This window comes from Onychomys torridus, chromosome X (assembly GCF_903995425.1).
Source record: "Onychomys torridus chromosome X, mOncTor1.1, whole genome shotgun sequence".
NCBI lineage: Eukaryota > Metazoa > Chordata > Mammalia > Rodentia > Cricetidae > Onychomys > Onychomys torridus.
In genome coordinates this window covers 3,966,086-3,991,161 of record NC_050466.1, presented here as the reverse complement: position 1 = coordinate 3,991,161, position 25,076 = coordinate 3,966,086, and the positions used below count along the sequence as shown (strand labels likewise).

Sequence of the window (25,076 nt, the reverse complement as noted above, 5' to 3'; positions counted from 1 at the left end):
ACCCATTGGCTTCTCCATAAACCAGACGAAGAAGGTGATTAACAAACCCAGTTTAAATATTCACTTAGAACAATGTTAAAGAGCATTACCGTCAATGGCTTATGGAACACTGCTGCAAATCATGTAAGTTATTATTGGTTGAGGCATGGGAAAATGGATTACTTATGACTCTGGAAGCTGTTCAATGTTTCTTAAATTTGCAATAAATCTCCTTGCTTTATCTTTAAGGGAAATAGTTCTACTAACAAACAAGTGAAGACTTACAAATTGATGGACCAACTTCTACACTATCAGACTTAACAGCAGGACTTTTTTAAACAAAACCTTGCTCTCACCAAGATTTAAGTGGATTTTTGTACACTTTATCATTTAAATGAGTTTCCGTAAATGAACAATACTGAAATTACTCTATAATACTGGAATTTTTCTTTTAATGTTAATAAAACATTTTTGACATGCAATAAAATGTTTAAACTGTATGTTTCTTCAATAGAATGGAGCCATTCCAAAATAACCTTATAGCAGGGAACAATTATTGTCAATGCACATTTTTAACTGTAAAAGCAAGTGCAGTCACATTTTGCCTTAATGTGGAGCCTTTCTGCAAACCAGTGTTCTTAAGAGTGTGCTCAAACATGTCACACCTGAGCTTTTATTTCAGTGCATGTTAAATGAAAGGGGTATGACAGTTGTAAGGGTCATCTCTCTGAGTCACTAAAATTCACTGTAATAGAGCTTCCAGAGCATGCTATTATTGCATGTGTTTTCCATTTGTTCTACAGCATGGCAGGTACATTTCGGCAAATAATGTCCTTAGAAAAGTCATGCCCTAGAGATAGAGCATAATTTGGTGGCAAAATACTTAGGAAGAATATATAAGGCTTTGATCCCCCTGCACCACACACACACACACACACACACACACACACACACACACACACACTGCCCAGTGGGAATCTCAGACTGTAACTTTTTTGGAAACAGGGTCTTTACATATTTAAGTATTTTAGATGAGGTCATGGTAACAGTAGAACTATTATTTTGAAGAACAGGAACATTTGCACATAGAGATATATGTACATAGAATGGAGATGATAGAGGAAAGGCTTGGAGTAATTCAGGAAGAAGCCAAGTAACAAATGGAATATGGATGGGCACACACCTAGATTTCAGACAACATATTACTATGCTTTTTGAGCCCTCCAATTTGTGATAATTTGTTTTTGACACCCTAGGAAACTAAGAGAGAAGGACACAATGACTCAAACTGACTCAGCTGTAACACTAGAAAAAAAGATGTAGTGGGTTTCGTTAGCATGTTTGAGATATAGTAGGCCATGCAAGCATGTTTCCAACACAGAACCTGGAGCTTTTTTCAGAAGGCCACTCTCTGGCTACCAAGCTGCTCTTCTCACTGTAAATACCAAGAACTGCCACTCCACTATGCCTGTTGTCACTCAGCAGTAACCAGTCCAGAAGGAAGGAAACCTGCTCTCATGTCTCCTGGTTGGGACAATTCTGAAGCATACAGTATACTCTAGAACTCACTTGTTGTATCAAGTTCAGTTCCTTTTTGTTGGACTGAACATATCATGGTGCTAGAGTGACCAAATCATCCTAGTTTTCCAAATATTCTTGAAATTTTAGCATTTAATGCCTTTCACCTCCAGAAATACCCAAGGTCTAGAGTGACGAAGATGGTTGGTCCCTGCAAATGGTACCCTTCTTTGATTCTTTCCTTTCCCTGATCTTCTTCCACTAGTTCACCAGGGATATGTTAAGAGGAAACATATCCTAAGATACAGGTTTGATTTGGGTGAAACATGCATGAGATACTCAAGGACTGAGTAATTACTATTCAAAAAATTCAGCTATTTGTCTTTCTGCTATAATTCATGTCCCTGGTAGTTGGTAAATAAACATCAAATTCTAAAAGCAGAATCAGAGAGAAAAATTTTGAAGTTCCACTATAGTCAGCTCAGTTTGAGCCACAGGTGTGAGCTACAGGTGTGACTACTGAGAAACAGCAAACAAGTACTTGATGAGAGACACTGGCACATAATCATTGTGTACAATTGTCTCCTAACATGGTGGTCAATTCTCTTACAATCAACACTTAGTTTCTGAAATAGTTTCTTCCTAGAGAAATTTTCCTTTTTAAAAGACTCCCAAAAGGACAGCAGAAGCTAAGTAAGAAACAAAATGGAGAGAATAGAGTAGTGGATCTGGGTGTTTAAATCATTCCTTGTAGATCCTTCAGGGTTGGCTTGGGTTTGATTCTTTGGAGTTAATTTCTACCTTTTCCAAGTTCTGTTCATTCTGTGAGGGACAAAGGTAACTAAACATAGGGCTACTTCTGGGGGGGGGGTGCTTGTTTTTATTTTAGTTTATTTATTTATGCACTTATGTATTAAGAAATTCAAACCATATAAAAGGACATTCCCTGGGGGTCCCTTTTACCACTATTCTCCCTTTTACCTCTATTCTCGAACCTTCTAGTTCTATATAGAGGCTACAACTGTTACCATCTCCTTACATAGCAAGAATTAAGATATTAAAGAGTGGCTTTCCCTTACATTCTATAAGAGTGTAGAATCAGTATAAAAACATGTAGGGGCAGTTTTCACAGGCACATGAGTCTCAGATTTAAAAGAGACCCTGGATTTTTTGGTTTTTCGAGACAGGGTTTCTCCATGTCATTTTTGGTGCCTGTCCTGGATCATTCTATAGACCAGGCTAGCCTCGAACTCACAGAGATCCTCCTGATTCTGCCTCCCTGGTACTGGGATTAAAGGCATGCACCACTGCCACCTGGCTGAACTTTAAGTTGGATGTAAGCAATGTGCTTTTCACATAGGATTGACTATTTCTTTAATTTTTAATCAAATTGCTGTGTTGGAGCGATTACAGCACCATTTCCCAGCACTGAGGATTCTACATTGTCTGGTTTTCACTGCTTTCTTCAGCCTGTGTGGTGATAATACACAAAGATATGATAATGACCAGTATTAGGGCATTCAAAGGCATAATTTGGATGTGCTTTTATCACAGACTCGAGGAATAAAAGGTATCAGCCAAGACTCGCTTCCACTATAGAAAAGGAAAATTGGGCTCTTAAGAAACCAGATAGCCATTCAATAGAGGAGTTGGTAATGTAGCTTACATTGTGTGGCTTCAGGTATGCTGTCCTTGATCAGAAGCTTTGTTTCTACTGGGTAATAGCATCTGATCAATAGGGAGGTTCTTTCAGGGCAGAAAGTTTTCCTACCTTTGGAGTAGCTGCTTGAAGGTGCATCCCGAACTTTGCAGCACTCATCATGATGGAGTGCAGGATGTTGTTTCCATCCCCTATCCAACTGAGGGTGAGGCCTTTGAGAGAGCCATAGTGTTCCTAAGAAATCAAGAGGTAAAGGGGATTAAATATGGGGAGGATATACACTTTTATAAAATAGTTAATAGAGTTAAGCTAAAGGAAACAGTTTTTTACTGAAAATAAATGCCTTCTTGGAATGAATAAACTGTGTTTTGCATTAAATTCAATAACATGGACATACAATTACAAAACAGTAGTTAAAAGGTCTGATATCTTGATCATAAGTCCAGCTCCCAACTGGGTTGGAGACCCTCTACTCAACTATAAGCCACTCTGGACAAAAGACCAGAGAGGAAACAGAAGACAAGGAACAAAACACCCATCCAACAAAGACAAACTCAGAAATTGGCACCTAGACATAAAATCACTCCAAACCCAGATGCCTAGACCCCAGTATAAGAATACAGCCAACAACACCCAGGGCAATATGTCATCACCAGAGCCCAGTTATACCACTACAGCAAGCTCTCAATATTCCAACACAGCTGAAATATAAGAAAAAGACCTTAAACCCAACTTTATGAAGACAATAGAGTTCCATAAAGAGAAAATATATTCTTCAATGACATCAATGAGAGGACAAACAAAAAATTAGAGGAAATGAATAAATTAATCTCTTAAAGAAAGCCAAGAAAGGATTCAAACGAACATTTGAAGTAAATGAACAAAACTGTTCAAGACCTGAAAATGGTAATAGAAGCAGTAAAGACAACACAAAACTGAGGGAATTCTGGAAAGGAAAAAAATCTAGGTAAGTGAACACGAACTAGATACAAGCATCACCAACAGAATACAAGAGATGGAAGAAAGAATCTCAGGCATTGAAGACATGATAGAAGAAATTGATACTTAGATCAAAGAAAATGTTAAATCTAAAAAATTCTTGACACAAAACATCCAGGAATTCTGGGACAATGTGAAAAGATCAAACTAAGAACAATAGTAATAGAAGAAGGAGAAGAAGCTCAGCTCAAAGATCCAGAAAACATCTTCAACAAAGTCACAGAAGAAAACTTTCCTAACTAAAAGGACATGTCTGTAAAGGTACAAGAGGCTTACAGAACAACTAATAAATTGGACCAGAAAATAAAGTCCCCTTGTCACATAATAACCAAAACACTAAACATACAGAACAAAGAAAGAATATTATTAACTGGAGGAAAAAAAGGCCAAGTAACACATAAAGACAGACCTATTAGAATTACACACAACTTCTCAATGGAGACCCTAAAATCCAGAAGGGCCCGGACTGTAGAAGGGCATCGAGATATACCCTTCAGACTCTAAAAGACCACAGATGCCATTCCAGACTAAGATACTCAGCAAAATTTTCAGTCACCATAGATGGAGAAAACAAAATATTCCATGAAAAAGTCAAATTGAAACAATATCTATCCAACCCAAGGAAGTTAACTACATACATGAAAACACAGGAAATTAATAATCTCACATCAGCAAAACCAAATGAAGGGAAACACACACACACACACACACACACACACACACACACCACCACCACCACCACCAACAACAACAACAACAACAACATAACAAGAATTAACAATCACTGCTCATTGATATCTCTCAATATCAATGGACTCAATTCCTTAATAAAAAGACACAGACTAACACAATGGATTATAAAACAGGATCCATCCTTCTGCTGCATACAAAATACACACCTCAACACCAAAGATAGCTATTACCTCAGAGTAAAGGGATGAAAAAAGATTTTCTAAGCAAATGGACCTAAGAAAAAAAGTTGGTGTAGCCATTCTAATATCTAACAAAATAGACTTCAAACCAAAATTAATCAAAAGAGATAGGAAGGAAAATTCATACTCTTATATTCATCAAAGGAAAAATCTACCAAGAATATCTTTCAATTATTAAAATTGTCTATGTCCCAAACACCGGGTCACCCATGTTTGTAAAAGAAACAATACTACAGCTTATGTCACATATCTACACTCACACATTGATAGTGGGAATCTTCAATACACTATTTTCACCAATGGACAGGTGATCCAGCCAAAAACTAAATAGAGAAATAATGGAACTACCAGATGTTATGAATCAAATGTATCCAATAGATATCTGCAGGACATTTCACCCAAACACAAAAATATCTTCTCAGAACCTCACAGAATTTTTTCCAAAATCTTGGTCACAAAGCAAATCTCACCAGATACAAGAAAACTGAAATAACTCCTGCATCCTATCAGATCACCATGGATTAAAGCTGTATATCAACAACAGAAAGTCTACAAACTCATGGAAACTGAATAACCAACTACTGGATTATTACTGAGTAAAGGCAGAAATAAAGAAACTGAAGATTTCCTAGAATTCAATGAAAATGAATGCACAACATACCCAAACTTATGGAACACAATGGTGCTAAGTAGAAAGTTCATAGCACTAAGTGCCTACATAAAGAAATTGGAGAGATCTCATACTAGCAACTTAGCAGCACACATAAAAGCTCTAGAACAAGAAGAAGTAAACACACCCAAAGGAGAAGAGAGCAGGAAATAAATTGAAGGCTGAAATCAATGAAGTAGAAATGACGAGAACAATACAAAGAATCAATGAAAAAAAAAAAGAGTTGGTTCTTTGAGAAAATCAACAAGATTGACAAACCCTTATCCAAACTAACTAAAAGACACAGAAAAAAATATCCAAATAACAAAATCAGAAACTAAAAGGAGGACATAACAACAGACATCAAGGAAATCCAAAGAATCATTAGGTCATACTTTAAAAACCTGTACTCCACCCAAATTGGAAAATCTAAAACAAATGGATAAGTTTCTCAATAGATACCATTTACCAAAGTTAAATAAAGATCAGATAAACAATTTAAATAGCCCTATACTCCATAAAAAAATAGAAGTCACTAAGTCTACCAACCAAAATAAAAACTAAAAACAAACAAACAAACAACAACAAAACAGGGCCAGATGGTATTAGTGTGGAATTCTGGCAGACTTTCAAAGAAGAGCTAAAACCAATACTTCTCAAATTATTCTACAAAATAGAAACAGAGGTAACAGCCAAATTCTTTCTATGAGGCCACAGTCACCCAACCCAACCAAAGACTCATCAAAGAAAGAGAATTACAGATCAATTTCTGTCATGAACATAGACACAAATAATAAAATCCAAATCCAAGAACATATCAAAAAGACCATCCACCATGATGAAGTAGGCTTCATCCCAGAGATGCAGGGATGGTTTAACATATGAAAATAAATCAATGTAATCCATCATATAAACACATTGAAAGAAAAAAAAAACACATGGTCATCTCATTAGATACTGAAAGAGCCTTTGACAAAGTCCAATATCCCTTCATGCTAAAAGTCTTGGAGAGATTGGGGATAAAAGGGACATACCTAAACATAGGAATGGCAATTTATAGTAAGCTCATGGTCAACATCAAATTAAATGGACAGAAACTCAAAGCAACTCCATTAAAACCAGGAACAAGACAAGGCTGTCTACTCTCTCCATATAGTACTTGAAGTTCTAGCAGGAGCAATAAGACAACTGAAGATCAAGGATACTAATTGGAGAGAAAAAAGTCAAAGTATTGCTATTCACAGAAGATATGATGTTATACATAAGCAAGGGCAAAAATTCTAGCAGGGAACTCTTACAGGTGATACACACCTTCATTGAAATAGCTGAATCCAAAATTAACTAAAAAAATCAGTAGCTCTCTTATATACAAATGATAAATGGGCTGAGAAAGAAATCAAGGAAACAACACCCTTCACAAGAGCCACAAATAATATAAAATATCTTGGGATAACTCTAAGCCAACAAGTGAAAGTCTTGTATGATAAAAACTTCAGGTCTTTGAAGAAAGAAATTGAAGAAGATATCAGAAAGAAAGATCTCCCATGCTCCTGGATTAGTAGGGTTAAATTAACATAATAAAAATAGCCACCCTACCAAAAGCAATCTATAAATTCAATACAATCCCGATAAAAATCCCAATGCCTTCTTTACAGACCTTGAAATGACAATACTCAGTGTCATAGGGGAAAACAAAAAACCCAAGATAGCTAAAACAATCCTATACAATAAAGAAACTTCTGGAGGTATCACCATCCCTGACTTCAAGCTCTACTATAGAGCTATAGTAATTAAAACAACTTGGTATTGGCAAAACATGTGGACCAATGGAATCATTTGAAGATCCTGACATTAATCCACACACCTATGAGCACCAGATTTTTTTTTATATAGCAGCCAGAAATACACAATGGAAAACAGAAAGCATCTTCAACAAATGATGTTGGCATAAAGAAGAATGCTAATAGTTCCATATCTATCATCCTGCACAAAACTCAAGTACAAATGGATCGAAGACTTCAACATAAAACCAGATACACTGAACCTAATAAGATAGAAAGTGGGGAATAGCCTTGAACACATTGTCACAGGTGACAACTTTCTGAATAGAACACCTATATCACAGGCACTAAGATCAACACTTAATAAATGGGATCTCATGAAACTGTAAAGCTTCTGTAAGGCAAAGGACACCATCAATAGGACAAAACAGCAGCCTACAAAGTGGGAAAAGATTTTCACCAACTGTACATCCAACAAAGAGCTAATATTTAAAATATTTTTTTAATTCAAGAAACTAGACATCAACAAACCAAATAATCCCATTTAAAAATAGGTACAGATATAAACAGAGAATTCTCAATAGAGGACTCTCAAATGGCTGAGAAACAGATTCCTAACAGTGGGAGAAGATGCTGTCACTGATTCTTTTACTGGCTTATGGAACCCTACTCCTCATACTAGGTTGCCTTGCCCAGCTTTAATACGTGGGGAGGTGCTTAGTCTTATTGAAACTTAATATTCCATGCTTTGTTGATATCCATGGGAGACCTACCCCTTCCTGAACAGAAACTGAAAAGGAGCAGATTGGGGAATAGGAACAGAGTGGGCTTGGGGAGGAGGGACTAGAAGGAGAGGAGGAAACTGTAGCTGTGATGTAAAATAAAATTTAAAAAAAATATTCAGCATCCTTAGCCATAGGGGAAATGCAAATCAAAACTACTTTGAGATTCTATCTTATACTTGCCATAATGGTTAAGATAAAAAACACAAGTGTTCATGCAGGTGAGGATGTGGAGCAAGGGGAATACTCCTCCATTGCTGATGGGAGTGCAAACTTCTGCAACTACTACGGAAATCACTGTCAGTTCCTCAGAAAATTGGGAATTGAGCTACCTTAAGATTCAGCTACACCATTCTTGGGCATATAACCAAAGGTGCTCCATCCTACCACAACGGAATTTGGTCAATTATGTGCATATCAGCTTTATTCATAATAGCTGGAAACTGGAAACAACCTAGATATTCCCCAATAGAAGAATGGATAAAAAAAAATGTGGTACATTTACACAAAAGACTTTTACTCAGCTATTAAAAACAATGACATCATGAAATTTGTGGCAAATGGATGGAACTAGAAAAATCATCTTGAGTGAGGTAGCCCAGACTCAGAAAGAAAAACTTTGCATGTACTCACTTATAAGTGGATATTAGCTGTAAAGAAAAGGATAATCATGTACAATCCACAGATCCAGAGAGGCTAAGTAACAAGGAAAGCTCAAGAAGGTTGGATCTCCCTGGGAAGTGGAAATAGAATAGATTTTGTAGGGAAACGGGGTAGGTGGGGATGGGAACAGGAGGGTTCAGGTGGGGAGGGAGGTGGTGGAGGAAGAGAGTATTGGGAGAGAGAACCTGAATTAGGGGGTATGTGGAAACTGAGTGCTGTGGAAACTCTCAGGAATCTTTGACTCCTAGTAATGGGAGATGCAAAGCCCCAGTGGCAATCTTTTTTAACTAGGCAAGGCTTCCAGAAGTGAGACTGGGGTACCAACAAAGCCATAAAACCTTCAACCTATAATCTGTCCTGCCTCCAAGATGTGCTGTGGTAATAGTTGTGTTCTTGGATTCAGTTTGTCAGTATTTTACTGAGTATTTTTACATCAATGTTCATGAGGGACATTGGTCTGTAATTCTCTTTCTTTGTTGCATCTTTGTGTGGTTTGGCTCTGAAGAGAGAGAGGAGGGATTGTAGGAGCAAGGGGAGTCAAGATCATGAAGGGGGAACCAGTAGAGACAGCTGATCTAAGCTAGTGGGAGCTCACAGACTCTGGACTGACAGCTAGGGAGCTTGCGTGGGACCAACCTAGGCCCTCCACATGTGGTAATAGTTGTGTAGCTTGATCTGTTTGTGGGGACCCTAGCAGTAGGACCAAGAACTGTCCTTGGAGCATGAGTTGGCTTTTTGGAACCTACTCCCCATGCTGGGCTGCCTCACCTAGCCTTGATACAGGGGGAGGAGCTTGGTCCTGCCTCAACTTGATATGCCACGCTTTGTTGATTCTCATGGGAGACCTGCCCCTTTCTGAATGGAGGAGGAGTGGATGGGTATGACTAGATAGGAGGTGTGGGGTGGGGGAATGGGAAGAAAGGAGGGAGGGGAAATTGTGGTTGGTATGTAAAATAAATGGAAAATTTTAAGAAAAAATAATAAAAAGAATTTGTTTTTATTTTTGTTTCTTATCTTTAAAAACATTTCTTTTATGGAGGGATGGCTACATCATGTGTGTAGGGGTCATAGGACAATTCCAGGGTTAGTTGTCTTCTGCCATGTGCTTTCCCAGAATTTAACTCAGTAATGAGTATTGGTAACAATTGGCCCACTGTTTATTTGTCTTGAAATGTTTGTAGGCTTAATATATTTAGAATTAAATATTTGTAAAGGTCAAAGAAGAAGGAGAAAGACTAAATAGTTTGGAGATTGTGAAACTACTAGGTGGCTAAGCAAGGGTGTGAAGCCAAGTTCATCTCACTTAGACCTCATGCTCTTGCTCATGCTCACTGAAATCCTGTTTTGGTGTCTCCTTGGTAAAGCATTGCACATTGCCAGCAAGAGACCCTATGATGAACAGAAACAGCTCATGCCCCACCCCCGGTGAGCGCATGATTTAGTAATGATAAAGTCCCAGTGAGAAACATGAGGCCATCTAGTGTCTGCATAGGTTTCACTAAACAACAGCAACTATCCATCTGACATCATTGTTTTGTCTTCTCTTTGTGGAACTTGTCTTTGTCTCTGAACAGCGTTTCTTTGGCTTGACCTCTCATTTCAATGTTCACAGCTTATTCAAATGAGAGGGAAGATGGGATTATCCAGTTTGACCTGTCTCCTCAAAATCATCCAGAGACACAGAAACCCTGACCGTTAATATTCCAAGTGACAAAAACATGCAGTTTGGGTATGTCTAATCAAATAATGTAAGTCTTAAAAGTTATTCAAATTCCTGATGTAGGAGCACATGGCTGAGTTAGATCCTTAACTCTACAAAGTCTACATATTCTTCATTCTACTTTTAATCACTTTATAAAATGACAGAAAATGTTCCCCTCTTTATATTACCCAGCAGTAATAGAGCATCTCAAGCATTTGAACTGAACTCCTCTGATCTTTATTTCTAAGTTACAGAGTCTTATGAATGTGTGATCACTGTATTGGTTACTTTCCACAGTGCTAGGATGAAATACCTGATAAAAGCAACTTAAGGAAGGAAGGAAAGGTATCTTTTTGGCTCAAAGACTCAAGGATACAGTCTGTCATTGTGGGGAAGTCAAGGCAACCAGAGCTTGCGGTGGCAGCTGGCCACACTGAATCCATAGTCAACATAGTTCATGTTCTCTTTTTTCTCTCTTCCAAGTACCAGGTCATGAAATAGTGCTGCCCATAATTAATGTGGCTTTTCCCACCTCAGCTGACCTATTGTAGACAGTCCCTCACAGACATATCTAGAGGCTTGTTTTCTGGGTGATTCTAGAGCCTACCAAGTTGACACTCTTACGTGGCACAGTCACTTAAGTTGTGTCAGTTCTACATGCAATTTTATTCCTTATTCATCCATTGTTAAACTGAGCAACAGAGAGCAAAGTGATTGAAAGTGTAGACGATGTGAGAGGGGCTAGAAGGGGTTTTGAAATGGGATTGAGAAGAAAAGGATCATACAGTCTGTTTATAGTAATGCACTGTTTTCTAGATCTATATTCACACATATGCTATAATTATTTTTAAGACAGAAGTTATTCACAATAATGATTAAATATCATTTAAGTAAATGGTTCCACTTGATGGTAGTCTGGAATTATTTGCTGATTTTTTTTCCTGTTTTGTAAAGAAAAGAAATACACCAACCTGGAGTGTGAGGTAATCAGCCAGGATCTGGATAGGATGATACAAGTCTGAGAGTCCATTGACAATTGGAATGGATGCTTCCTTAGCCAGGGTGTCCAGATCTGATTGTTTATACACTCGAGCCAACACTGCGTCTGTCATGCTAGATAACACACTGTGGCAAACCAAGAAAAGTCATTCTAAGCAAGTTTTGCTTAATAACTAATAACCACTTCTTTAATAAAAGCTCCTTAAAGATATGAATAAGTGCTAACAAAGTAAAATATGTATTACAATATACCTATGAACATGAGAGATTGAAAAACTAACACTAAACATATAGTTATTATAGAAAACAGATATTGTTCCACCTATGTCTTATCCAGTGACCATGTTAGATTTTTGTGGAGATAAGAAATACATTTTGAGCCCAGCAGACATGATAAATTATAATTCATAAATGCCAGTTTGTCAGTTTATCTAAGTTTAAAGGGAGAAGACCAAAAAGAAGACATTTGAAGAAACATTAATGACTTCATATGTGGCTAATTTTCTCTTACATTAGCCCACAGCGGGAAAAAATTTCACTGTTTCTCTGAAATATAAAGCATCCATGTAGCAGCTATGGCAACACACAGAGACTGTCCTACAATAGAGAACCTGCTGTATAGAAAACCATCTACTGACAAACTCTGGATGTCAAACATTTGGGATCTGCAGCATCAAAGCCAAGGCCACCTTTTCCACAGGCTGTTGCCACCCAATGACTTAGTTCAGCAAGGGGGATAGAGCTGGACCATGTAGATCCCCAAAGCCCAGCCAAGTCCTTTTCAAAGCTGCATTGCCACCTGGACCTCTTCTACTCCTACCGATATCTTCTTCCTCACTTTCTCCTGTGTGGAGTAGGTCAGTCCTGCATGCTGGTGTGAAGGCTCTATCCCAGATCCTTCAGGCCCTCTACCTCTTTTATCTTCCACAGGATGTTTACCCTAATATATGTGTTACATGGCTAATACCATCTAGTATGCTTCATAGTAACAGCTCAAAATGAACTCTAGTGCTTATAATATTCAAGATCTCCCAAATATTTCTTGCTTACAGGAACAAAGATTGAAAAATATATTCACATTTAACATTTCCTAGACATTTTGACTCTTTCAAATGTTTGTAGATTGCTCACAGCTATGATTCCTAGACTTCCAGATTTTTTTGATGAACAAACTTTCCAAAAACATCTGGAGATCTGTAAAATATGTCCAGCTCCCTGACTAGTAACTCAAAGGTATTAAAAATGATTAAGTAATATATTCTTACCCTTCTCTAATAAAGTAGAGAACATTTTAAAACAAAAAAGGTGTGGGAAGTGATCCTTAAAACCCATAAATTGAGCTGCCTGAAATTTACTTTATTGTTTTTTTTTTTAATTTTATTATTGATCGGAGTTTCTCCATAGTAGGGCATCAGTAGAGGAATCCAGATAAATTGTAGGCCTAAACTGTGGAAGTGTTATTGTGCATTATAGCATGAAATAGGTGAATAAAAAGCCACTTTATAGTTTAGGTGATGTCACTCCTCCCCAAGGCTCAGAGACCATTGCAGAGGAAGGATTTGGAAAAAAAATTGCAAGAACCAGAGGTTGGAGAACACAATAGTAAATCAGTAAATCTGGCCATGCCAGGACCACTTCACTCATGAACTCACAGCAGCTGTGGTTCCCTGCACAAGACCTGCCCATAATCAAGGCAATGAAAATTCTAGCATGGAGTAGGAAGGGGTTTATGAGCCCCTACCACTGAGAAGCTAAGGACAATTGATGGCTTCTGGGGGAGAAAGGGTTAATTTTCTTTAGGAGTGTGGTTCCTGGTAGCTCAACCCACACTCCAATGGATAGCCCTATACTGAGTGGTATATGGGTAGTACAAAATGGATTCCGTGGGTTATTGTTTTTAATAGTACAAAAGTTGGGTGTTAGTCGGGTGGTAGGGTGGATTTTGAAGAATTGGGAAAAAATAGGGGTGAATATAATCAAACATATTATATCAAATTCTTAAGGAATTAATAGAATATATTTAAAAATACGTAGTGTCTGTTATGTTTTGGTGGTGTACTAAGACAAGGAATTTCAAATCTTGCTCCACATGAAAATCATTTGGAATGTTTTTAAAATTTTTGATGCTCACTATGTAGTATTCATTATGTCAGAAAAATCAATTTCTAGGCGATGGTACTTAGGGATCAGTGATTTTTGTTTGTTTGTTTGTTTGTTTGTTTAATTTCCAAAGAGATGCCAATTTCCAGCTAAGGCCAAAAACAAAAACTAGCACAGTGTTCGTCATATCAGTATTGGTACCACCTGGACAGTTAGTAGTGACATGGGATCTCAGAGTCCACCCAGATTTAGACGAATAATCCCCACTGTAACTGGATCTCCAAGTCCAAATTTGCACATTAAAGTTTGAGGTTCTTACTAAAAAGAGAATCAAAGCTACCATATGTTTAAAGAAAATTGATTCTTTTCATAGAATACTAACAATTTAGGAAAAAATCAAGAATATAAAATGCTTCTGAGGTAAGAGCCTATAATAGATGGTAGAGAATACTTTGAGTCAATTAAAATAAAAGGTATCTCAAATACTCTGAATATAGAATGATTCACCAGTAAATATTTCCCAGTAAAATCTCATGCAGTAGAGCATCCAGCTACCCATGGATCTGATGAGCCTAATCTTTGTTGACCTGTACTTTGTGTTGAGTAACAGAACTTGCTCCAAATATAAATGATGACTTCTGAACTCCTTAGGTGTTTCAGATAACCATTCAAAGTTTAACAACCAAGGCACTAATAGCTATGTTAAAATAATTTTATATTTTCTTCCCCTTTCTTGAGAATCATAATACAAACATTCTTCTCAGTAGAATGCAAATTTCTAACTCTGCTGTGAAAAAGTAGCTCAATGGAAGTAGACAACTCAATAAGATCTAAATCATGATCAACTAATAAGTACATATTTAAAGAGGATTAATTTTATGTTACCTATAATCTCATAAGAGAGATGCAGAAGTATGTCTGACCTTATCTGTCATATTTTAAATTTCTTTAAACATGCATGACTTCCTAAAGTGTATACAGATGCCCCCAAATCGAATGGCTTTGCCTAGGTCCCACCTCCTAAATTTTCATCACCTCCTATTATCCTAGCAGCTTATAATTCTACTGATGAGGTCACAGCAGCCATGATTCAATCACTTCCTAAAAGTCTCACCTCTGAACATTTCTGCAATACAGACTAAGCTATGAACCTGTGGGGAATATGTTAAATCCAAATCACAACAACTCCTATGTAGAAGAGTAGCCAGGCACAGGGAGGATATGTTTATGGTTTGAAAATTTATGTGGTTGAAATGAGAAGAAGACAGCCTTGGACATGGTCCCCAGATTTGGAGCAGGCAAGTACAGTGTAATGTATCTTGGGAGGACTATATTCTAGAAAATTCTCTGCACTGTATGATCACAAAGAACCTGGAGGAATATTGTAGTTACACTACAAACCATCCTTCAGAAAGCAAGATAACTTATGCAGTATTCCAGTTGTTGAGCCATTTTGTAGAGGTATGAATGAACTCATGAAACGTCTGCTAACATATGATCTACAAGTTTGGTGCCACAATAAAAGAATGTAAAGATTAAAAAAGCTGGCCAAAAGAACTGGGAGTGTAAATCAATAAACAACTTGTCTAAAATGCGTGGGCTCTACTTCTATCAGCAGCACTGAGGGGGAAAAGTCGGGTATGGTGGTGTGCACCTTCCTTACAGCATTCTGACGGTTGAGATGGGAGGATCACCACCAGTTCATGGCCAGCCTTAGGTATATAGTAAGACATCTCCCAACCCCCACCCACCCACCCACCCCCCACACCATTCTAATTCCATATGCAGGCTGCAAGGAAAGCTTTCATTTGGGATAGTCTCTTCATGCAGAATCCAGCATCAGAATAGAAATTTGTAATGACAAAATGATAACACTACTCTTCAGGAATGTGTACTTCTCACTATGGATTCATTACAGCAATTTAAATACCAGAAAGAACCTGGTGTATTCTAATAAAGTTCCTCTTGTATTAAAAAAGAGAGACAGAGACATACAGAGACAGAGAGGAAGGGAGGGATGGAGAAAGAGAGAGGGAGAGAATGGAATAACAGCATGATATGATAGACTGGAAGGATTAAGATTTTATACACATATTAAGTATTTTCATTTCAGCTCAGTCAGTTACCATGAGTGACAGTACAGAAGCTGTTTTTAATTTTTTTAACCCCCTAGATTTCTGCAAGCATCTTTAGCACAAAAAGTTTGGTCTTTAACATTGTTCTATTTTTTAAAAAATGGAAAGGGAACCATTAGAGGATATTCAATTCAATGTCCTTGGCAGGATAAAATCAGAACAGGCCTGTAGCATCACATTGTTGCCAGGAAGCAAGAGAGGCTTTTAAATGGCAAGGGCACTGCTAATGAGGAGGGAGTCAGCTTATGGGAGCTTTCACTTTCTATCCATAATTATTTATAGCAGTACAAAATATTACACGAAACAAGTTCTATTTGTAAAAGGAAGTGGTACTTGTAAGAAATGGGTTAATATGAAGAAAATGTACAAACATAAAAAGAGAAATATGAAAGAGAGATGAATATTACCTCTGAATTTAAATTTATTTAAACAAGTAGGAATACATCCATACATGCATGTATTTTCAGATAGATATTTTATGGGTATTTTTGTTAAATATATTTTCTGAAATTAAACATATATATCTATTATTTTCAATCTGCATAAGCCATAACAAATTACCATAATTTATCAGCCAACTGGTCCTAGAAACAGTAGGCTGTTCCAAAAATAGGCCTTATCAGCATATGTGGCCTTGTACAAGAGAGGAATAGCAGAGACGCCAGTAGTTAACCAGCACCAGTTGTCATGTGACTTCCAATAGAAATGTGATAGAACTGTTATTCTAAAATAAGTAGTTTACTGACAATCTAAAGTTTCAGATTCACTTTCCTGTTTCTCTGAAGGGAAAATCTTTTCATGACCTAACTAATTCTAATGCAATGCTTTTAAAAACCAAGGTGTATAATATTGAGAGAGGACAAGAGTGGTATGTTACAAAGCTATGGCAATGGATCATGTATGGTCAGAAATAAAAGGCAAACTCCAGAATAGGCATGAAACATAGTAATAAGGATCCTGTGGTAAACAGAATAATGGGGGTGCAAATACCCATGTTCCAATACTCAGAACATTCACAAAATGAACTGCACAGATATAATCAAAGTAAGGATTTGGAGAGAGGAAGATTCCACTGGGTTGGACTCCATAGAATCTCAGATGCCTTTATAAGATAGAGAAGGGAGATGAGAAATGGGAGAAGATGCAGTGGTGTGAGGTTTGGGGATGAGCTGAAGGATGTGGCCAATCTCTGGGAGTTGGAAAGGGCAAGAATTCAAATCTTTCCCAGAACCACTAGAAGTAGGCACCTCTTCTAAATTTCTGACCCCCCAAACAGTAAGCTTGTTTTTTTTAATTACATAAGCCATGACATTTGAGACAGTATATTAAAGAAGCAGCCCCATGACAAAAATGAAAACTATTGTGGTAACAAGCTTCACAGCCCAGTATCCTACAGGTGGAGTTCAACTCATCTTGATCTTAGCAACCAGGTCTCACTAACCAATCAGAATCAGGTGCTTAATAACCCACTTAAATTGTATCCCTGTGTTTCTGAGATTTTTTTTCTTTCCATCTTGGTCAAATTATTTAAATCCTGAGAAAATGCAAAAGTACACACAGCCCAATAATGTTTAAATTTCAGGACTGTGAAAAAATAAAAAAAGAAGGTATAAGAATACATAAAATAAAACTATAAAACTAATACTAACAGTACAGTCTATTTTATCATCAAAATATTAATTGACTCTGTAATCAATGTGATATTTTATGTATGCATTTTCCTTTGTAAAATGCTTAGAGCATTCAGGGAAATACGAAATGGTAAGCTGTGATTAAATGTTGAAAACATTTGATTAAGTTTGCAATCAATATTGAAATGTTTGAGACGTGCTTTGTTCACTTATTACACATTTGATTGTATAAGCAGTATGGGTCTTTTTTCTTTTTGTAGTGCTAGGGATAGAACCCAGGACCTCATGCATGCTATAGAAGTGCACTACCACTGAGTTATGCAGTCAGCCCTTACCTACACATTTTTAAAGAAACACAAACTTGAGTGCACATCAGAGTCACCAGGAGGGCTTGCAAAGCACCATCAGCTCTATTTCTTATTCAGAAGGTCTGGTTTCAGATTGGAGAGTTTGCCTTTCTAACAAGCTCCCAAGGGTCACTTATGTTTTGCTTTGGTAACCACATTTTGAGAGTAAGTGATTCACAGGGATGCATGTATTCTGTATTCTACTTAAAGGATTGGAAAATGTTTAATAAATTCATGTGGTTACTATATTACACCATAAACAAAGGACAGTGTAAGGAATATTGCAAAACGGAAGCATGCCAAAACTTTATTGAAAGCACCACTTGGTCCCCCTTTAGCCATAAAAGGTGCAGATGAGGTGGCATCAAATGATGTGGCTATGATGTAGGACAACTGGGAGAAGCAGTTCCCAGAATGTTTTTGCATTAGAAACACTTGGGGGAACAAAGATATTGAAGACACTTTTAGGTAATTAGTGTATATTATTTTGCCTGTGGCATTGGTTTCTTCATGTTTACTATTTCTAGAAATAGAGAAATCATTCTTTCTGGGCTTCCAGGCTAATAAAGATCATTTTAAAATATAAACAGACCCTCTCACTGAAACAATGACAAGCTTGCAGCTAGAGCTGAGAACTTCATACAACTCTCTAGTCATACAAAACCCCAGCTTTCAACATTTTAAGATCTTGATTATACTTGTTACAGATGAAAGGCTGGCAAGTTAAACATACTTCCTGGCTCTGTAAAGATTTTTCGTTTTGGTCTCTTTTCATTTCTATTGAATGGAAATGGAGTTCTGCTTGACTTCCAGTAGGTTCCTGCAAGTTTTGAAATGCTCTCGGGCCTCCGCCAACAATTATAGCAAAACAGCTTTGGCAAAATCTACATTTCCTGTATTTAAAACGCCCCTATACACACCAGCATGCCATAAGTATTTAATAGCCAATACTGGAATTTTTAAAAGATACATACAGCTTAAAATATTTATCCATCATATTTTGTCTAGATGTTTGATATGGCATACATCATTTGTTCCGGGTCCCACAGCTTAGGTGCCTCCCAAACAGTTCAAGCTATTCAATTGTCTCACTTATCCAGAGGGCCTGATCCAGCTGGGGGCTCCACAGCCTTTGGTTCATAATTCATGTGCTTCCATTCATTTGGCTATTTGTCCCTGTGACTCTCCAATCTTGGTCTCAACAATTCACACTCTTACAGTCCCTCCTCTTTCATGACAATTGGACTCCTGGAGCTCCACCTGGGGCCTGACCAAGGATCTCTGCATCCACTTCCATCAGTTATTGGATAAGAGTTCCAGTACAACCGTCAGGGTGTTTGGCCATCTGATAACCAGACTAGGTCAGATCAGGCTTTCTCTCAACCATTGCCAGCAGTCTACAGAGGATGTATCATTGTGGATTTCTGGGGACCTCTCCAGCACTCTACCTATTCCTGTTCTCATATGGTCACATTTTAAGTAGCTCATCTTTCAATAATACCCACACCAAGGAAGCTATTGTCCCAGTATTCAACAGCTCAGTGAACTAGTGGAGATGAATCTATTAACAAATAATAATATAGTACAGAATACAATATGTAGGCTAACACAAAACGTGTTCAGCATGTTATAGACATGAATCTGAGTTTGGAGGGAATCCACCGAAACGTTCAGGATCTTGTATCCCAGTACAAAAATCATATCAGGTATACATTCCTGCAAGTAGGGTCTTGGAAGACGTAATTAGTTTATATGAAATAATACTAAAGTAGGAGAAATCCTAAAGCCAATAGATGCTGCTACTCAACACAAATTCAACATTATTATTATTATTATTATTATTATTATTATTATTAGGGGGAGGTCACAAGAGTGAAGGGTGGACCTGGGAAGACTGGGAAGTGGGATCTGGGTGCAAGGTGTGAAATTTCCAAATTATCAACAAAAACATTATGTTGAAAAAAGAGGAGAGGATACGTCGAAACACACAAGAAAAAGCTGAGGAGAAAATGGAGGCTGACTTAGAAGTGATGCAGCTTTAAACCAAGAAATGTGAAGAACTGCTTGGAGACAGCAGTTAGGGAACCAGGATGATGGTGATATGCGGATATGGGTTTTCTACCCTCTGAAATTGTGAAAAACTAAAGAAAGTCATCTTCTAAATTGATGACAATTTGTTATGGTAGCTCCAGAAAACTACCACAGTGGTTTCCACTGGCTTTCTTAGTGGCCCATCAGCAGAACACTTTAGCAATCACTACCATAGTAAATGACATCTGTAGTGGAGGTAATTAGAGTAGACGCCAGCACACAATTTGTTTTTATATTGAACTTTTCACATATACGGCTCCTGGAGCCATATTACTAAGTGAAAATGACTGGGAAGCCATTACGCACCTTTCAATAGTGCACTCAGAACATTAGGCATGAACAGCTGTCATTGTGGAAGAAACACAAAGCCTTAGAACTAGAGAGATAATGTGCCACTCTTGTAGCTGAGTTCCATCTGATTTTAAACTTCCAAAAGAATCAGTGATTTGAGTCATAGTTAAGTGACACCTAAAAGTACAATCTCAGAGCAAGGACCAAAATAGAATATCTAACTCTTAACCCCAGTGTTCTACTGCAGTAGAACACTAGAGAATCTGAAAATACTGTCAAATCTGAAGCAAATTTCCTGGTGCGTAAACAGGCATGTTTGGAATTTTCTGAAACATTGGATGGTGGAGAGAGTTGCTAAGAAAGATTTCAAGAAAGGAAAGGAAGAAGTAGAGTAGACTTCATTCTGTGGGATTCCAGTCTTTCAATGACCCATGCCCCATTAAGGAAAAGACTAAAAGTTTAAGTTCTCTGACAAGTTTTTTAACTTGAGTTTTGCTCGATCACTGAGAACCTAATCCTTTATCAATGAACACTGGAGATGAGCCTGTATATCCTCTAGGGACTTGGCCTGCTTAGAAAAAGAAAAATAAATAAATAAATAAACAAACAAACAAACAAAATGGGGAATAATTGTTGAGAAAATGACCCCAAAGCTCTCGATGGTGTCCTTGTGTACAACCAAACTTCCTCATATCATTTCCTCACTAGCAAAGTTGAAAACCTTGGTTGTGCAGTAAAGAGCTATCTATGTAGCAGTCTTGAAATGGCTGTCCTTTGAAATGGCCTGCTTACAAGGGTGGCCCTTGGCTGGCATCTGGAAATGTAGCATTTAGGAGGCTTTTCCTGAACTGGTAAGTATATACATGCTGCAATTTTGTGGAACACCTTCCTTCTAGGAAGCTGGAATGTGGATTTGTGCTAGGCAGATAGCTGAAGTGACCAGTCCCCAATAAAAAACCCTGGGGTCTGTTTTTCTGGGGAAGTAATCAAATGTGTTTATGTGACCAGTCTCCAATAAAAACCGTGGGAACTGTTTTGCTAAGTGATTTAAGTACATCCTATGTGACTTCACTTAGTGAAGACTTAGGAGTTTGTGGCAGTTTGTCCCATATTTCAAAAAAAAAATTGTCATTTTTTTTGTAGTGTTGGGGACTATACTCAAGGCTTTGTGCATGCTAGGCAAATGCTGGATCACTGAGTTGTGCAATTCTATTGTGATTTTCACTTGTAGCGTTTAGTTGCCACAAATCTTGGCCAAGAAGCAAGTGAAGCCTCCTAATGAACCTGTATGTGGTGTTGAGAATGCTCAGTACAGCAGTTTCTCCCCAAATATCACTGGACAGGTTAGTCCCATTATCTTTCTCTCTTTTGCAGTTTGTTTGTTTGTGTTTCAAGGCAAGGTTTCTCTGTGTAACAGCGCTAGCTGTCCTGGAACTCACTTTATAGACCAGAATGGCCTTGAACTCACAGAGATCCGGCTACCTCTGTCTCCCAAGTGCTGGAATTAAAGGCATGTGCCACCATCACCCAGGCTCTCATTGTCTTGTTTAATTTACCTACCTTAAGATTCGCCAGTATTCAACTCAGGCTTAGCTAAGGAGAATTTATCCTCAATATCTTGTATGATAAACAGGTTATATTGTTCTAAACCAAGAAGGAAAGAAGTAGACTATTTGTTCATTAATTGTAAAATTGGTCCTTGGGATACTTTTCTACTAGTCTTTAAGATCTTGCTTGACTCTAAATATAATTTTTTAATGTGAGAAACATATGTGACATGAGAGCTGAATGAGAAAACCAATCAGAAGAGCAAAAAGGCAATCTTCAAGAAAAGAAAAAAATTGTGAAGCATGTATCTGAGTACAGGGGTCAAAATGCAAAATATTTAAGGAATTCCTACAACTCAATACCAAAACAAATTCTAATTTTCCGAATGTGCAAAGCATGTGAGTTGACATTTCTGCAAAGAAATTGTGCACTGGTCAATATATATTATGAAAACATGTTCAGTGGTGGTCCTAAGGGAAATGTAAATTTCCCACACTGAGCTAGAATGAATGGCATCAAAAAGACAGTAAGTAAGTGGAGGTTAAGGTGTGGAACACGGCAAAGCCTTGTATAGTGGGTGGGAATGTAAATAGATATTAGAATTAGGGAAAGGAATAAGGAGTGTCCTCAAAATATTAAAAATGGAATTATCATATCACTTGACACTAACAATTCTGGGTATTTATTCAAAATAATTGAAATTAGGACCTAAAAGACATTTGTATTTTCACATTCTTGGCAGCATAATAATTGAGATGTGGGAACCACTAGACAAATATATGGCTGGGAGATGAAAGTGTGGTATATGCACACAATGGAATGTCAATGAAACAGACCAGCCACAAAAGGCCATACAGTGCAATTTCTACTTATATGACATATCAGAAAAAAGTCAAACTCAAAGAAGTAAGGAATAGCGCGGTGCTTTCTAAGGATTTGAGGAAGAACATTGAAAAATCAAAGTTGCTGTTCAATAGGCCTAAATAGCCGGACATACAAAATGGATGAGTACATTTCAGGGACATTCCATATAATGTACTTTGTGACATTTAGGTAGTTAGTATTTGGATTTTTAATTCCCTGATTTGATTTTTTGCTGTTTTGATTTTCTTCAAAGCCCAGGGACCCTAAGCACTTGGGAGGCTAAAGCAGGATTCATGTGACTTTTCCTTCCTTTGGTAGGTAAGATTCAGTACACACACACACACACACACATTTTTCAGATTAAAAATATGTTTACTTGCTAATTTAAGGACATTCCAGGCTTCCCTTCTGTTCCTGAGTAACCAGCTTGCTGCTGCCTTCTTTCTTTCTTTCTCTGTGTGATGCTCCTCCTACAGATTTCGTATCTGGCTCTGTCTTTTCATTGAGTTTGACTGTCACATCCTCAGAGAGGCCTTCCCTGACTATCCCAAGTAAGGTAAGCCACTGGCAGCTCACCCTGCCTTGTCTTTACTCTGCAATAGCATATATTCCCACTCTTCTTTGACTGACTCAGCACTTGATTCTCAATGGTAAAACGAAGTTTGGAAGCCAAAAAAAAAAAAAAAACAGGCATGCAACAACTGTTTTTGAATAACTGAATAATGAAATCATTTGAAAGAATAAGATATATTCTGGAAATTGCATTTAACAGTTACAAAGAGACCAGCCAGCTTTGCTTTTATCCCCCACCTTTCGGTGGCTGCATCTATTGAACTCCCGCCCCCACCAGTGTCATCTTCCACCAGCCTAAGACACTTTTATTGGCCCAGGCTCCCAAAGCAGCCAGACAGGTAGATGGGAAAAGCAGTGCCATCAATCAGTGTCAGGTGTGCACTGTTCTCTTGACTAGAAAGGGCGAGCACTGTCATTCAAACACCACACAGTGCCTTGCATCTTCCAAAATTAAACTTCTACAAAAAGCAAAGGATCCAGTTGCTAAGGGTTGTTTGGTGCACATTGCAGGGTAGATGTCATTAAGATTCACTTCCCTCCTTCTCCTGTTCAGTTGCTGCGGTGGAAGGCAGTGGATTTCTCTTGTCTTCTTCAACTTGGGCTTATTGAATTTCTGAATCTCAGCATATCTTGTTTGTCAGATAGTTTGGCAGATCAGTGGTAACGGGATACAGAGAAGATAGTCAAAGCCTACAAAAACTGCTACTCTTTTCTGACACCCCTACCCCCCAGCACAGACTCTTCTTATATTGTAGTGCATGTACTCTTTTTTTTTTTTTAACCTAATTGCATCTGCTCTTGAGGTATGACTTTCCACAATTCTCCTACAGTAAACCTGTGGAGTACTTTTTTTAAACTACTGACTAATACATACTTCTCCAGCTCTCAACATCACCCAAGGTCATTATCTCCACTAGCATGTAGATACATGTACTTGGAGGTTCAACCTTTAGTGCAATATGCTCAATAGTTAACCTATTCCTTTTCCCAAGAGCAGACACACACACACACACACACACACACACACACACACACACACACACTTTATTAAAAACAAATCTGGAACCATTTAACCACCATTATTTTTCACCTTTTATAATCCGTTGTCATGAAGGATGTAGATCTCTTATTATCCATCTCATTATTTACTATGACTTCATTAATAGATCACTGCTCAACAACCTAGATTTCCCACACAGCTCACCAAATCTCTCTCTCTCTCTGTCTCTCTGTCTCTCTCTCTCTCTCTCTCTCTCTCTCTCTCTCTCTCTCTCTCTCTTATATGTTATGTATGCACATTGTGTGGAGGTCAGAAGTTGACATTGGTGTCTTAGTCGCTTGCTCCACTGTATTTATTTGATACAGGGTATCTCACTGAAGCTCATTGATTCAGCTAGGCTGGTTGGCTGGCTAATAAGCTACAATGATCCACCTGTCTTCATTCCCCACTAGCACTAGGGTTAAAGTTTCATGGCATAGTACCTTGCTTTTCTGTGGCTGCTGGGGATCAAAACTTGAGTCCCTATGCTTGCACAGCAGCATTTTGCTGAACAAGCCTTCTGTCCAGCCTGGAAGATCTCTCAAAGATCTCTCCAGTTGCTCTTTTATCATTATTAGAGTCCTACAATGAGGGAGACCAGCTCCTTCTTTCCCTCCACCCCCAAGGTACTCTTGAGCAGGGTGAAATAAGGAATACGCACATAGAAATATAGGGAAGAGGGAAAGTTAGAAAACACAAGACAGTTTTGGGAGGGCCTGAGTCAAAACCTACCAGCCCCTTCTGTTTCTACTAAAGGGCTTTTAAAGGAATGCCAAGGGGTGGAGCAAAAGAC

At 37.9% G+C, this 25,076-nt stretch overlaps 1 protein-coding gene across 1 annotated transcript in view; it reads right to left on the bottom strand.

Annotated features, from left to right (window-relative positions):
* Otc (ornithine carbamoyltransferase) overlaps window positions 1-25,076 on the bottom strand; it is an 88,193-nt gene that overhangs the window by 18,889 nt on the left and 44,228 nt on the right. Inside the window, exons 5-6 of the mRNA XM_036174391.1 lie at window positions 11,637-11,790; window positions 3,269-3,391 (exon numbers count right to left, since the gene is read on the bottom strand). Of these exons, the coding sequence (XP_036030284.1) occupies window positions 3,269-3,391; window positions 11,637-11,790 (277 nt within the window). The remainder of the gene's footprint in view (window positions 1-3,268; window positions 3,392-11,636; window positions 11,791-25,076) is intronic.